This window comes from Thamnophis sirtalis, unplaced genomic scaffold (assembly GCF_051295495.1).
Source record: "Thamnophis sirtalis isolate CommonGarterSnake01/CBP01778 unplaced genomic scaffold, rThaSir2_p1.2 scaffold_4, whole genome shotgun sequence".
Lineage (NCBI taxonomy): Eukaryota > Metazoa > Chordata > Lepidosauria > Squamata > Natricidae > Thamnophis > Thamnophis sirtalis.
The window spans coordinates 27253840-27269728 of NW_028261384.1; the positions used below are offsets into that span (position 1 = coordinate 27253840).

The window sequence follows — 15889 nt, forward strand, 5'->3', positions numbered from 1 at the left end:
GAATGAAAAATATCCCATGAACATTATGTTTTGGAGAATTTTACTATTGCCAACACTCAATTAAAGGAAAAAAACAGTACAGTAAAATGAAATTTAAAATAAAAAAATCTATAGAAGTAAAAAAATATATAAATATGTAAAATTAAAATAAGTATGGAGAAGAAAGGACCCTGCCAGATTTAGAATGCCTGATACATAAAGCTGGTTACATCCTTCAAATTTACAGAAGTGATTTGATTCTCATGGCTGCTTAGCTTTGATGTATACAATGAGCTGTGCACAGTATCCCAAAGGGCAAAGCTTGGTGACACAAGCAAAGAACTCCATTTCCATCTTGGTGCCTAGAAGGTCCAGTGTGTGGCCTCTTTGAAGGCTTCTCCAGTTTGTCTCCATGATTGTGGTTGTGCAGATATCCCTCTTGAAGGGTTTGCCAAAGAAATATAGTGGCTCTGAATGGGACTTTTGGGAAGAGATGGGTGTCTAAATGGTTCCTTTGCCTGAGATGGCACTTATTCTGAACAACCTTAGCATGTTATCCACTAACATTCCTGAAGTACCCTGGCTATAAAGAGTCATTGAAGCTATTGTTAGAGACCACTGACCACTGTTCCCTCCAAGGTGCGCGGGTGAGCGGCCGCGCACATGGGAACAAAACACCGCGCAGCAGTTTCCAACTGCCACCCAGTGGTTTTTGTGAGACGCTTTCCATGAGAGGAGAGCCAGCCTGGAGACAGCAATCATGGCAGGAAGTAGCTGAGAGAAGGGGTGCGAGGGTTGGAGAAGGCATGGGTCCGGGCCGGCTCCCAGCAGTGGCTGCTCAGATTTGCCATTTGAGAGAGAAAGAGAGCGGAAGGGAGGGAGGAGGAGGAGGGGAGGGAGGGAGGGAGAGTGTGAGCTTCCTCTTTGATCTGCCGCCAAAGACTGAACTGAGAAGCAAAGAGGCAGGAGAGACAAAGCAGGAGAGATGAAGGTGAGAGCCAATCTGGGTCATTCCTTCCAAGAGGCAACTTTCCCATTGAATGACTCGCTGCCCTAGACTCGAGGAGACCCTCTGCAGTCCCTCTCATCCGTCCGGGATGCCAGCAAGAGTGTTGGGCTGAAGGAAGGAGGGATTCTCTCTCTTTCTCTCTCTCTCTCCCTCTCTTTAAAAGAGAGAGAGAGAGAGTGAGTTAGTTGGTGGGCAGGCTTAGCACTTTGTTAAGTTTGTTTCTCTGTGTGTTGTGTGTATGTGTGTGTGTGTGTGTATGTGTGTGTGTGTGTATGTATGTATGTATGTATGTATGTATGTGTATATATATATATATATATATGTATATATATATATATATATATATATATATATATATATATGTATATATATATATATATATGTATATATATATATATATGTATATATGTATATATATATATATATATATATATATATATATATATATATATATATATATATATATACATACATACATACATACATACATACACACACACACACACACACACGTCTCAATGGGTGCAATTATGCAAGCATTTTTTTCCTCTTTAAAAGAATTTTTGGATTTCTCCTCACCACCTTTAAGACTGAAAGAGTTAGAGTTGAAATATAAAGAGATTGTCAATTGCCATACTGTTAGATTGATAGGCAATTATGGACTATCTTGATTATATCCTCCTTAGAAAGAATATGCTACTGTATGGTTGAGAAAAAGATCAAACTTCATTCCATGGAAACCCAACAAAGTTCATAGGGAGGGTTTCTTTCTATGATGGGCTTCTTGGGTCAACGTGAATATCAGTTATCAAAAATGTAGGTAGAAAATTAAGCAGGCAATAGGCAATTACAAAAAGGGAAGCCAACTTTCTGAATCTGTTTCATTGTACTTAGTGACTTATAAAAAGACTAATGTTCTGAAAACCTGACCTAAATTACTATATATTTTAAATAGCCGTAAAGCTATGCTGAAAAAGTTGTTCTCATGGTATTGTGATAAATTCAATAAAAAGAAGGGAATTCTTGATGAATTTAAGGAGAAATGAGAGTTTTGGATAGTAAATGGACAAATAAAATTACCAATCAAAGAGAATATTTGCACCTCAGGGTTGAAATGAGATGTTCTCTCTTACTATCTCCTCTTCCTCTCTTCTCTCTCTGTCTCTCTCATCCTCTTTCTCTTTGTCACTCTTTTCTTTCTCTCTCCCTCTTTTCCATTCTTCTGTCACTTTCTTCTTCTCCCTTCTCTCTCCTCTTTGTCTCTTTCTGTCTCTTTCACCCTCTTTCTCTTTGTCTCTCTTTCTCTCTCCTTCTTTCCCACTCTTCTGTCACTTTCTCTGTCCTCTGTCTCTTTCTGTCTCTCTTCCCTCTTTTTTTCTTCCTCTCTCCCACTCTTTTATCACTTTCTCTCTACTGCCCAACCTGTCCCCATACTTATCTTCGATTGATCATGTTTGCAATAATTTACTTTCTTTCCTAAATAGGCGCAGTTCCCTTACTGGATCCCTCACTCACTCAAACACACACACACACACACACACACACACACACACACACACACACACACTCACCACAAAACCATTTTTCTCCATTCCAATTCGGATCCTATAAATCAATTGCTCTGTGAAACATCTGTGAAAAAAATTCAGGTGCTCAGGCATGAAAATGTGCTGCTCAAATACTATACTTTTCCGCACACACTGAAAAAAAATTAGAGGGAACATTGCTACTGACTTCCTTCTATCCCCTCCACTCTATACCATAGTGGCAGCATCTTCCTTTGAAGAAAAGATTTCATTCAATGATGGAGTCTCTATATGCTTCTGTGGTATGTGCTTCAGGATGCTTCTGTGCAATCTTCTTCTATAGTTACCAGAAACAGAAAAACACAATTATTTTCTTTTGATGTTATTAAGGAAGACTGTTCCAATCATGACACCAGTGACTGTATTTGGCTTTCTTGCTATGCAAATACATTATAGGGTAACTGCGTTTTTATGATGACAAAACCTGAAAGGCTTGCAGGATATTGGAGAGTTGGATACTGTTCTTCTAAGCTGACCTACATCTGCCAAAAAAATACTGGTAAGTTTATAGAAATCTTGGGAAATAATTCAGTTTCAGAGAATAAGGACATGTAATTTATATCAGGGGTTTCCAACTTGTGGCCACAGCCCACTAGTTGGCCGTGAGGAGTTTGCAACTGGGCCATGGAAATGGTGGTGAATGTGTGCTTGTGAGTTCATAATTTCACTTGTGTGGGCAGCAGGTGAATGTGGGCGTGCATGCTCCATTTGCATGAGTAGCAGCCGCCAGTCCGCAAAGCAGGAAATGTTGGGGAACACTGATTTAGATTATCTTCTACAAATCAATACAGAATTTGAAAAAAGGGGATTTGTAAGCTATACTTTTGATCATTATATAGATTCTAGGAAGAAGATCAATATGATGCAACTTAAGATAGTTGGGGAGGTTAAGCATATAACTACATCGATATATCTAGTTATAACTGGCTATGAAGAACATTGGAATCTTTCTTTCTTTCTTTCCTATTTTTCTTCAACTTTTTTTTCTTTTCTTGAATTTTTACTTTTGCTTGATTACTTTTATTTTTTCTTCTCTACTTTATGTTAGTTTGCGTTAGATTTTATCATCTATTTAAAAAGTTTTAATAAAAATTGTACATATAAAAGAAAAACCTGGGTGAATAAAAGTGTTTGAGCCAAATAAGATTGCAACAAATATGGTAATCAAGAAAATACATTGTGAAGGAATGTATAGAAATTGTAAATTTAAATCACAGTACCATCAACTTCAGGAAGTATTTCAATAAAGTGAACTAACAAACATAATTGTGATACCAACTATCTGAAGCCCAATGTAAAGGCTTTTAGTAGCATTGAATCAGTTAATTGTCAAAAGGTATTCAGCAGATGTCTTATGTTCATAAGTTCACATACAGTATTTGGGATAACTAAAGATATACATTTATATTATACCTCAAGGCCTCTTTAAAGTGACTCACTGTACCAATTTGTTTAATGTGCTTTTGGTTTTTTAGTATTAAGCATTATCTTGGTATGGAACTGAGAGGATATTTTAAGAAAAGTTAGAACTTAAATATTAAGGGTTTTCAAAATTAAAAAAAAATAGTGGGACAGTGTGAGATCTTGACTGATTTTTTTTTTTAAATAGGTCCTGAACCTTACTCTGAACCAACAGTTCCAGCATCTCACTATATCAGTTATGGAAATAGCAGCTATTCTATGGTTAGTCCCAAGATGACCTGGGAAGAAGCAAGGAAGAAATGTGAATCTGAAAATGCAAAACTTGCCACCATTGTAGACCCCTATGCAGAATCATTCATATGGCTGCAAGTGCTCCAACATAAGGAGCCTGTATGGATTGGACTAAGCAGCAAAGAGGTAAGAATAGAATCTACACATTCACAACAGAATGGGTTGTTGCCAGTTCGCCTCGGATCAGGCGAACTGGTAGTGGCGGTGGTGGGAAGCTCCATCCACCCACCCGGACACTTTTGCGCATGCACACAAGCATGCAAGCACGCGTTCATGAGTGAACCGGTAGTAAAATAAATTGCACCCCAGAATGGTTCACAATGAAACCCTATATTTAAAATTGTACACTTGGAAAAATTAACACAAAGATAAAACATTCAAGAAGTGGATTTCTATGAGTAGAAAGTATTGTGGGTAGAGGTGGTCCTTGTTTAGCAATCATATTTGGGACTGACAACTCTATTGTTAAACAAAGAGGCCACTAAATGAAATTGCAACTCTGCTTATGATCTTACTTCAGCTTTCCCTTATTTTTACTGATCTGCAAAGATGACTGATGAAGTTCCTTTTTCATCTGTGCTGTAAGTGTCCATGGTCACTAAATGAGACCCCAACATATATGTGACAGTTTTCTAAATGGACCTTGAAGACTAAATGCTTTCACATAATAGATTTATTTCTGTAAAAGATTTATATGATTCCTAGTTTAAGCAGCTCTGGGTGGCTTTTTCTCACAGTTAAGAAAGAGGACATGGAGTCCAGTTGGCAATGAAAAAGGGGTACAGGTAGTTTTCACTTAACAACCATCACTCAGTAACCATTTGAAGTTACGATAGTGCTCAATGGTAGTTATGCCTGGTTCTCAAATTGCAATGCTCCTGGGATCATATGATCAAAATTCATGTTCTTTGCAGCATTCCATCTTTTCAGATGACTAAAAGTACTTCAACTTACCCTACCTTTTGGCCCTGGATTCCATCCCTGCCCACATCTACCCTGACATTCCTTCCTGCCCCGCCCTGTTTTTTTTTTTCATTTCCTGCTGACAAGACACACCTGGTTGAAGCAACTGTTTGTCTTCTGCAAGGCTGTTGTGGAGGGTTGGCAGAGCAGGTGATGGGGCAGTGGTGGAGTGGAAGATAGCCAAAATTGCAGAGGGTGGAGAGAGAATGTATGGGGAGTTGAAGCAGAGGTCCGTGTGGCAGGGTAGAAATAATGCAAGGTTGTTGCCTAATGATGGTGTACAGTGCAGTCGTATTCTAATCACCACAACCAGGAGTGCTGGAACGGCTGTTGCTAAGTGATGTCATGGCACCATGTTTCACTAAATGAGTGCTTTGCTTAGCAATGTAAATTCCTGTCCCACTTAGAGTTGTTAAGTGAGGACTGGCTATAGGGAAATTAAATCAATAATACCTTTCCTTGTACTTCTTGTAATTATTCCCTTATGCATTTTGGTTTCAGAGTGATGCTAGGTACAAGTGGATTAGTAACTGGAAGGTAGTGTACACTAACTGGGCTGACGAAGAACCATTGCATAAGGTAGCCTGTGTCTACCTAGACACTGAGGGTTATTGGAAAACAGGAAATTGCAGTGAAAAATACTTGTCTGTTTGCGAGAGATATTATGGTAAGAAAAATAATGTGTCTATTTTAATAGAATTTGCATTTTAATTTTAATTTCAGTTAGTGCCTAATTACTAAAAGTGGCATATAGAGGTAATTCTCCACTTACAACGGCTCATTTAGTAAGCACTCAAAGTTACGACGAGATTGAAAAAAAATGAAGTGTTTTTCACACTTACGATTGTTACAGCATCCTCACAATCATATGATCAAAATTGAGATGCAGTGTGACTCACTTATATTTATGACAGTTGTAGTGTCCAAGCCATGTGATTGGGGACTAAACAACAATTGTAGTGATTCACTTAACAACTGTGGCAAGAAAGATCGTAAAATGGGCCACATTAACTTAACAACTGTCTCACTTAGCAACATTAATTTGGGGCTCAATTATGGTCATAAATTGAGGACTACCTATATCAACAAAGTCATAAGCTAAGCTTTTAAAAACAGGAGGGGTCTAATGAGTTTCACATAGAAAATAATGAATTTACGTTATATCTTACTGTATTATTTTATTATAGTTATTATTAATCCTGATTATTATTAATACTTTCCTTAGTGGCTAGTTTCTTGCATATGCATTTTCTTTAATAAAGAAAACATATTTGTTTCATAACAGGTGTAGTGCCAACTGAGATTCCACAATTGCCAGGAAAATGTGAAACCTCCAAAAACAGCCAAATATCTTGGATTCCTTTTAGAGGTCATTGCTATAAAATTTACCTTTCACTAGAATCTTGGGCAACAGCATCCCTGTTGTGTTCTCATATAGGTTAGTATCCTCTTGAGGTGCTTAATGATAATAGTATGCTTAGGGAAATCTTGCCAGGTTCTACATATATATACAGTGATTTTGAATAAACACATCTGTGTCAAATTCAGCAAGCAACCCCAACTTTTATTGTATTATATTCTACTCTATAAAACTATTGAAAGAACAGCTGTTGAGAATGTAGGAAGATGTTATATAGAATGTGCATACTGCGTTTCCCTGAAAAATAAGACCTACCCAAAAATAAGCCCTAGCCTGATTTTGAATATGAGCCTAATATAAGTCTTACCCCCAAAATAAGCCCTGGTGAAAAATAAGACTAGGGGCAGGGCATGGTGAACACAGGAGGTGGTGAGCACGTGTGATCTGATAGTGTCCGAAAGCAGCCGTAACCTGCATAGCGCAGGCGAGTTGAGTACCTGTCCAAGCAGTAAATGAAGGCAGAGGCATGAAATCTGGATGCGCAGAGTAGGCTGCAGGAAAGCCAAAAGTCGGTGGGCTGGAATGGTAGGTGGCTGTGGGAGGCTAATCTTTGTGTGGTGGCAGCAGCAGCAGATGGAGGCAGAGGTATGGTGAGAAGGCAGGTGATCCAGACATGTTGTGTGGTCCGCAGGAAAGCTGAGAGTCAGTGGGTCCGAATGGATGTTTGGCTGGGGAAGGCTAATCTTTACGTGTCTTGGCTTGCGGCCCTTATGGTGGGTTGGGATCAACTGCCTTCTGTTCTGCCTGTTGCTGATGCCACCCCGTGAAGACAAGCCTCTTGTGACTGCTAGCCTGTTTCTGCCCAACAACTCAACAGCTTTCCCATGACACACATGGTCTGGGTCACCTGCCTTTCCCCCTGCACCTGCCTCCATCTACTGTTTGGACAGGAAATCAACTCACCTGCACTGCATATGGTACTGCATTACCCCAGAGTGAGCTTTCTAAGGGACTGGTGGGCTGTAGCTGCTCCCTGTGCACTTGTTGTCTCTTGTGCAAAACAAAATCGTTATTTTCACAAAAATAAGACCTAGTGCTTATTTTGGAACCTCATGAGGAAAACATGAGTAGTATAAAGATAAAGTAGTATAAAGATAAATAAATACTTTTGTATATTTCATGTCCTCTGAAAATAATTACTAAAGGAAAGGTTTCAACTGAATAAAACCATCTGTTGGGATGAAAAACAAGATAGTGCAATAATTTTCTTTCAATTTTATGATGCACAGCTAGAAAGTTACTTATTATGTGTGAACATATAGCCACATAGCAGCTATGTCAATTAAGGCTTGGTATGGTTGCTTAAGGCACTTCTGAAGTCTTTTCAAAATGTCTGGACATACCTAGAAGACATTTGCACATGACAGCTCAGAAAGAAAAGTAGCAATTGTTTTATCTTATTAGCTATCCTGGTAGAATTATCTTCTGGGCATATTCAAAAGTACTCAGCTGAACTCAAGAGAATCTTGATGGAACCTTAAACTTAACTTTAACAGTTAAATTAGCCTTGATGAACAGTTAAGGGAAGTAAGTATGTCTAGCTCAGTGGTGGATTCCGGATCCCATTGCAACCAGTACGGTGCAATGGGGTCCAGTATCTACCACATGAACGTGCACATGCGTCCTTACCACTTGCGAGTCTCCACAAGCCTCTGCGACGCTCCTGCTGGTCAGTGGAGCATTGCGCAGGCGCCATGTGCTCAGAAGCACAAATGAACTCAAATAGAAGTAAGGAGCAGGTGGGCCCTCCAGAGCACTGTACCAGAACGGTACCTGGTGCTCCGGGCAGGCACCGGTACACCCGTACTGGAGTGTACCCACTCCCGGGCTAGCTCAACCCACTCCCGGGCTAGGCAGGGAGTTAACCATTTGAGCTACAGAGAATGACTCCTTTATCAGCCAGCCAGGGTGGGAGGTATATACTTAAAGTCACAACCCCTGGTATGCCCAAGTATGGGAGGAAGGTCACACTTCCAAAAATAAAATATAACAAATGTAACAAAAAAGGCAACAGTAAAAAATATTGGGTTTCTGTCTGTATGGTCTCTTGTGACGAGCCTAATGACAGAGATTGGAAGTGTGACCTTCCTCCCATACTTGGGCATACCAGGGGTTGTGACTTTAAGTATATATATATATATATAAATAATATTGAAATTGGATTGGCAATTACTGTGGAGAATTTAGAACAAAAGAAATTGTCTTTCTGTATATTCTTTCTGCAAAATTCTATTTGTGCAGAATGCTTGTTTAATTACCAAATTTAATGTCTGTATCATTATACCCAGCAACTAAGCTGCAATGGTGTTTCATCATAAACATATTACATAATACAAATCAAATAGATATTCAAACCTACAATTACTGCTTGTGATGGGAATGAAATCACTACTGTTTTGTTGAGGTGGGGATAGAATGTTAATGAGTCTGACCTACCTCATGTTTTGTAGGTGGCACCTTGACTTCAATCGAAGACTCAACTGAATTACAATTTCTACAAGAAAAAATGCAACAATTTGAATATAGGGATTTTTGGATAGGCTTATACAAAAATCTGGATGGTAATTATTTAATTAATATTCATGTATATAAATAATAATAATCCCCCAGTTCAACTCTGCCTTGATGTTGTGCTGGGGCTTGTATTCTCTGGGAAATGTGGGCTATGCCAGAAGTTCAACTATATTAGATTAGGTTTCGTCAGACAAAGAGGGGCTCTCCTATAAACAATATGATGAAATGTAACTTACAGAAAGTAATGTCCTACTGTACTAGTGAAAAAAAAGTGAAGAAACTCTTGAAGTCCAAACTGAAATACATCAAGACTACTAATACCTTGATAATTACAATTATATACACATCTGAATCATGAATTGGACTCAGGCTGAACTAGAAGTACTGCCAACACAGTAATGTTGACTAGACTCTACTTACCAAGGAAAACTTATCAAGGATCGCTTTGAGGGAGATGTTTAGAAATATGAAATATAAATAAATAAAATAGATGGGTTTTGAATTTTTCAAGTCCATCAGATTGTTGAAGGGGGAAAAAGGCATTGGATAGGGAAGCTAATATACCATGAGGGCTTACTGAGTAGTGGAGAGACCAAGAAAGATCAAATGAAAAATAAAAGACACCTGACAAAGCAAAATGTTACGTGGCTGATACATTAAAAAAAGAAAAGAAGAGAAAATAGATAACAATAATGGCTGACAGCAGAAAAATTGAAGAAAGAGATAGAAAAAGAGGCTATTCATACTAAGGACAAATTCACACTAAGCTACAATTGAGAATACAACACAGGATAGCAAATGCTGCCTCTGTGAAGAAGCTGTGGATCAACTAGTTAAGCTACTGAAAGAAGATCCCACAGACGTTCTACAAATAATAGTATGACAAACTTGCAAATTTACAAATTGAATTGGAAGAACTATGGCAAAGCGTGGTTGTTAGCATTTTTGTTTATTCTGAGATCATGGTTGTTCTGGTAATTTTTGAGGTTATATATGCTTTGTTGGTATTTATTCAGATTGATCATTTGTTTGAGCTATTTTTTTATCCAGCTGTGCAGTTTATTGAGGGGTTTGTATCTGACACTGATGAACAGGTAATGCTGTCATGCATTCATGAAGCAGGGATAGTTGTTCCTTGGTCAAGATTTGCTTACATGTAAATCTCTCCCATTTGTGTTCTTCCTAAAACATTTAATTCCTATATGTGGTTCTGATAAAAGAGAATGTCTCTAGCTCCAAAGCTGAGAAGTCCATGGTGCTCTCTGAACTTTGTTGTTTGCTTGCAGATATTACATCACCCAATTAGATATCATTAGAGTGAGTGTTAATATACTTCCATATAGCATATGCCTTTCCATCACGGGCAGTTCTTTTCCTTTTTAAACATTATGCTATGCTTTGTTTTATCTATAGGAGAATGGATATGGCAAGATAAAAATGAACTTGTTTTTGTCAACTGGAATGAACAAGATTCTCTGGAGTATGATAACATAAAGTTCTCTGATTACTTTTTTGACAAGTGTGTTTCCATGAATGTTAATTCTGGAAAGTGGTTCACAGAGCACTGCGGAGATTATGGATCAAAACCATTTATTTGTAAAACAAACAAAAGTAAGCCTCATTATCATTATCATAATGTTAGATTTAAGATAATATTTGATTATTGAATATATATTAAATTATACAGTTTCCTAAAATCTTATAATTCATCTATTTTCTGCCTAGATGAATGCTACTTGGAATTATTCTTACCATGTTATTGTCTGGTCATTTTAAAATTATATCTAAGAATATTTGAAGTTTTCCTGTATTTCTAATTTCTTGATGGACAGATTTTTCTACTGATATATATTAAGAATCCTCAATGTAACTTATGTTTAATATATTTTGTTATATAATTTAATTTAATATATTTATAGTACAGTCTTTCTAGATAGTTAATTATAATTTATCTTTTTTCATCCCTTCCTTCCTTCCTCCCTCCCTCCCTCCCTCCTTGTCTTGTCTTGTCTTGTCATCTTTCTTCTTAGATTATTTCTGTTTCAAGTAATACATTATCTGAAATAAAACAATTATTAATTTTTGCTACCAATAATTGACACATTAATATTGATAATTATATTGTTAGCATTTGATAAATATTAAATAAACAAAGTTTTCTTTTCATCATTTGCTGCCCCTCAATTATTATTTCAACTTTTTATGGCACCAATGAACAATAATCTTTTATTGTCACGACATGGAACTGAATAAACTGAATATCAAAAGACAAGAATGATGCTATACAAAGTTTATTTCATAATATTTTACATCGGTTCCACCACAAAACCGCGCCCGACTAAACCGCGCCCGACTAAACAGTGCCGCTGACGTTATCAACAGGGCGACAACAGAAGCATGCTGTAAACCCTAAACCTAAAATTAACCCCTAAACCTAAACCTAACCCCCTAAACCTAATCCTAAACCTAAACCTAACCCTTAATCTAACCCTAAACCTAATCCCAATCCTTAACCTAACCCTAACCCTAAACCTAACCCTAAACCTAAACCTAACCCTTAACCTAACCCTAAACCTACTCCTAACCCTTAACCTAACCCTAAACCTAACCCTAACCCTTAACCTAACCCTAAACCTAACCCTAAACCTAACCCTTAAGTTGAATCGGCTTGCTTTCAAAGCACTATTTAAAGCACCCTTCTTTCTCTGCGCTGGCTGTTGTCGCCCTGTTGATGACGTCAGCGACGCTGTTTAATCAGGCGCGGCTTAGTCGAGCGCGGTTTTGACGGGTCACGTTTTACATCTGTTTAAAGAAAAAACTTTGCATTGCTTTATTATTACTTCTGAAATGTTGGATTTCTATCTGCCTATTCTACCCATAGACTAAAATATTATTTTAATTTTTGTGTCTTAAATTATTCCTGATACATACTTTCAACACAATGAATTCAGATTCATATCAAACAATATCAACTTTTAATAAAAGCAAATATCTGTGAACAAGCTTTTCGGACATTGTCCTGAAAATGTATAATTCTTTCTTTTGAACTCATAAAGGTTTACTATAAATATCTCTTGTATCAGAAAAATTGATTTTTAAAAAATTGCTTTGCATATCCTTCTTCATTGCTATCTTAGTGGTATACAGTAAATCATGAATGGTAATTACGTATTTAAAGCATTTTGGTTATTTTCCAGTTACTGAAGAATCAACTATAAAGCCTACAGAAATCTCAGGTAAGAAAGTAAATTTAAATATTATTTTTTAAAGTCCAGTAATACATTTTCCATATCTGGATATAGCTCAAAAATACAGCATCCTATGTTTGTAGATTAAAAGATTTAGACGACAATAGGGTGTATTCAAAGTTGCTATGAAGACTTACCATATATCCAGTAAGTTGTTAAGTTACAATAGTTACGTTTTACATATTTTTTCCTATTTTAATGAAATGGAAGCCATGAAGATCCTTGAGGTGGCAGCCAATAGCCATTTTATTAACTTTTTTTTTTTTCTTAGACTGTACTGGAAATAATTTTGTTGTTGGCAACCTTGAGATTTTAGCAGCTGCTATCCAAATATCACAGTTGTCAATCATAAACAAGCATATTTTATAGATACAGTCTCAAACTACTATACCTTTATAGATTTGGAAAAAATAAATAAAAAGACAGGTCTGTAACATATTTTGTTGCAGAACATAAGAAAGAAAGAAAAGAAAAGAAAGAAAGAAAAAGAAAGAAAGAAAGAAAAGAGATTTTTTAAAAAAAAAAAAAAAATCCAAAAGCAATATAAAATCTTATTGAATCTCTAAGGGTATTATTTCCCCCACACGTCCAAAAATTGTATTCCTAACTTTCCCCTGCCATAGATGAGATCACATACATGATCTCTTTATATTTATGAAACCAAGACTTTAAAATCCTCCTCCTTCAATTAGTGTAAATGAATAATTGTGATTATTTTCAGTTCCCAAATAAATAATTAGCGATAAGTGATAGCTATAGTAATGTATACTTATATTTGCTGTGGAAGAATTCACATTTTCTAACATCGAGTTTTATATCAAAATACTGTCAATCCTAATCTTCTACAGGTAACACACATCAATTTCTTTTGGGATCTGAAATGAATGGGAAAAGACAATGCATTACAGTTATTTCCTTTTACTGAGTTATTGTTCACAAATTCCTGGGATTGGTAGTTGAGTCTGGTTAGCTCTGTGTTTATTAGACTACTAGATAGGATGCAATCTCTCTTGGTTTCTTTCTCAATTAAAATTTTTTTTTATCATAATATAACTGTATTCAGTGCTTTTTCTTCTCTTTGTTATTTTAGTGCAGAAAGGAGTGAAACCTCTATCAACACATGGCACAGCTGCGGTGGTAGTTATCCCAGTTATTTTCATAGTGATTGGTGCAGGAATTACAGCCTATATTTTATATAGAAGAAGAAACAGACCACAACAAGCCTCTGCTGGATTTGACAATTCTTTGTATAGTGACAATGTAGTTATTCTTCATAAGGATTCACAATCTCTTGTAGACAATCAAGAATTAAATTAATCAATAATGTATCTAAGGATAAAACCTATTGGACACAATATATTCAAAATGTAAGATTTTGAATTATATTGTTCATTAATTAAAATGTTTGGAAAAAATAGACCTTGTTAACAATATGCTGTATATTGGTCTAACCCATGGTATGAAAAGACTGAATTTATTAGTTACTGAGTAAAAACATATTTTGTATGATATACTTTCAAATGAAAGATTTTAATTAAAGAAGACTTAGAAGTGGTTCTTCTGCACATTGCGTAGAAAGTATACAAACATTCATTAAATCTGTTATGATTCCTTTAGTTGTTCTCTTCAAAGCAACTTTATATGGGGTTTCAAAATCAAACATGCAACCTAAACCAGATATTAATCACATTTCTATTATTTAATTAGTGTTTCCCATATGTGGAATCAAAGCTTCTACATCTTTAACACATAGTTAAATGGTCTTTTTCTTTTCCTTATGTGAGTCTCAACAAATTTCTAAGAACATCCTGCATTAATGCCCAGATAAAGCCACCTGCTGCCTCATAGCCAGCAATGCCCCATTTATCTTCTTGCTGGCCACAGGTGTTTGCTTTACACACTGCTTAGTGTGCAACAGGTGTATGTACATAGATACCTTTTTCTAGAGATTATTCAAGAAAAGCAGCCCCTTTTTTGGTTCTAGACCCTGAATGTTATGCCTGCCCTTGCTACACCAAATCTCAAACAATTCAGAGTAATATTCCTTATTAGGTGTTATCATTTACATAAAACATGCCAGGGAATTCTGGATTCATGATCACCCGCCATACTTGTGTGACTAGAGGTTACTGATATTTAAGGAGGGGGGAAGGGACTTTAATTTTCAAAAAGGAGTGCATCTGAAAATCCAGAGAAAGAAACTGTATGTCCAGTTGATATAAATATACCATCATACAGTGGGATGATGCACAGGATGGTGAAGGGATTTACTAGAGCCACTTGTGACCTTCTCTCTTGGCTTCTTCATTGATTGTTTGTGGGAAGGTCACAAATGGCAATCATGTGAGGAGTGGATTCTGCAATCACTGTTATAAATTTATTCCTGAATGTCCAAATTGCAATCTAATGAGTGTAGAGTGCTACAATGATGGGAACTTAGAAGACTGGTGAATAAGCATGACACATTCAACACTGTTGAAACTTTGAACAGTTGTTAAACTGTTAAACCTGGCAGCACAAAGAAACAACAGCCAATGACTTAATAGCCATAGCTGGCCATCAACACCCCAATCAACAACTAAAATCCCACATACAACCATAAATACCATGGATAGAATAGCCCAAAATACGTATTCTAAGGAAAAGCTCTTTGAGGACAAGTCTGAAAGCTCATAAGTCAAAATCTCTGGCCCCAGTGACTGACCCAAATTGGATTCTGCAATCTGAAAGATGGCAAAAACAAATTAACTGCTATACACTATTGTTGCCTTTGATGAAAGTGTTCTTTCTGTAACCAACAATAAAGCTAATCTTGAGGTAACTTACTTTTTATAAGATCCAATCTGAGTCAGTCATCAGGACTAGAGGTTTGCTCTTCCAAATTTTCAGACTTGAACTAGAGCCCACCCTCAGGGAACTTCTCAATCTCTGGGATGTGTGAGATTGAGAAGTTCCATGAGGATGGGCTTCAGCATGAGTCTGAAAGCTTGGAAGAACAAACCTCTGATCCTGGTGACCAACTCAGATTTGATCCTGCAAAATTATTCTGGGACACATTTATTTGCCTTTGGTCACTACTGTTTATAGCCTATAGCCAGGATGGCGAACCTATGGCACGCATGCCACAGGTGGCACGTGGAGCCATATATCAGGGCATGCAAAGCATTGCCCTGTCCACTGGCCAGCGCACATGCCTGCAAAGGCCAGCTGAGTTCAGCTTTTTTAAAAGCCATTTTTTGCCCTCCCCAGGCTCCAGAGGCTTTATAGGAAGGTGAAAAGAGCTCCCTGCCGCCCCAGAGGCCCTTCGGAGGCTTCAGAAGCTTCCCTGAAGCCTCCGGAGCGCAAAAAACACCCTATGGGCAAACCGGAAGTTTGGGAACGGACTTCCGATTTGCTCGTAGGGTTGGTTTAAGCCCTCTGGAGGCTTCAGCGACCTTCAGGAAGCTGACAGTGTTTG

The 15889-nt window shown here is 37.2% G+C and overlaps 1 protein-coding gene across 1 annotated transcript in view; it reads left to right on the top strand.

Annotated features, from left to right (window-relative positions):
• The window catches only part of LOC148045789 (macrophage mannose receptor 1-like), a 48967-nt gene extending 34996 nt beyond the window's left edge, over window positions 1-13971 (top strand). The window contains exons 23-30 of the mRNA XM_087712664.1: window positions 2971-3073; window positions 4184-4413; window positions 5752-5917; window positions 6536-6688; window positions 9121-9231; window positions 10598-10795; window positions 12382-12420; window positions 13523-13971. Coding sequence (XP_087568790.1) covers window positions 2971-3073; window positions 4184-4413; window positions 5752-5917; window positions 6536-6688; window positions 9121-9231; window positions 10598-10795; window positions 12382-12420; window positions 13523-13749 — 1227 coding nt within the window. The 3' untranslated portion in view covers window positions 13750-13971. The remainder of the gene's footprint in view (window positions 1-2970; window positions 3074-4183; window positions 4414-5751; window positions 5918-6535; window positions 6689-9120; window positions 9232-10597; window positions 10796-12381; window positions 12421-13522) is intronic.
• Window positions 13972-15889: the final 1918 nt, after the last annotated feature.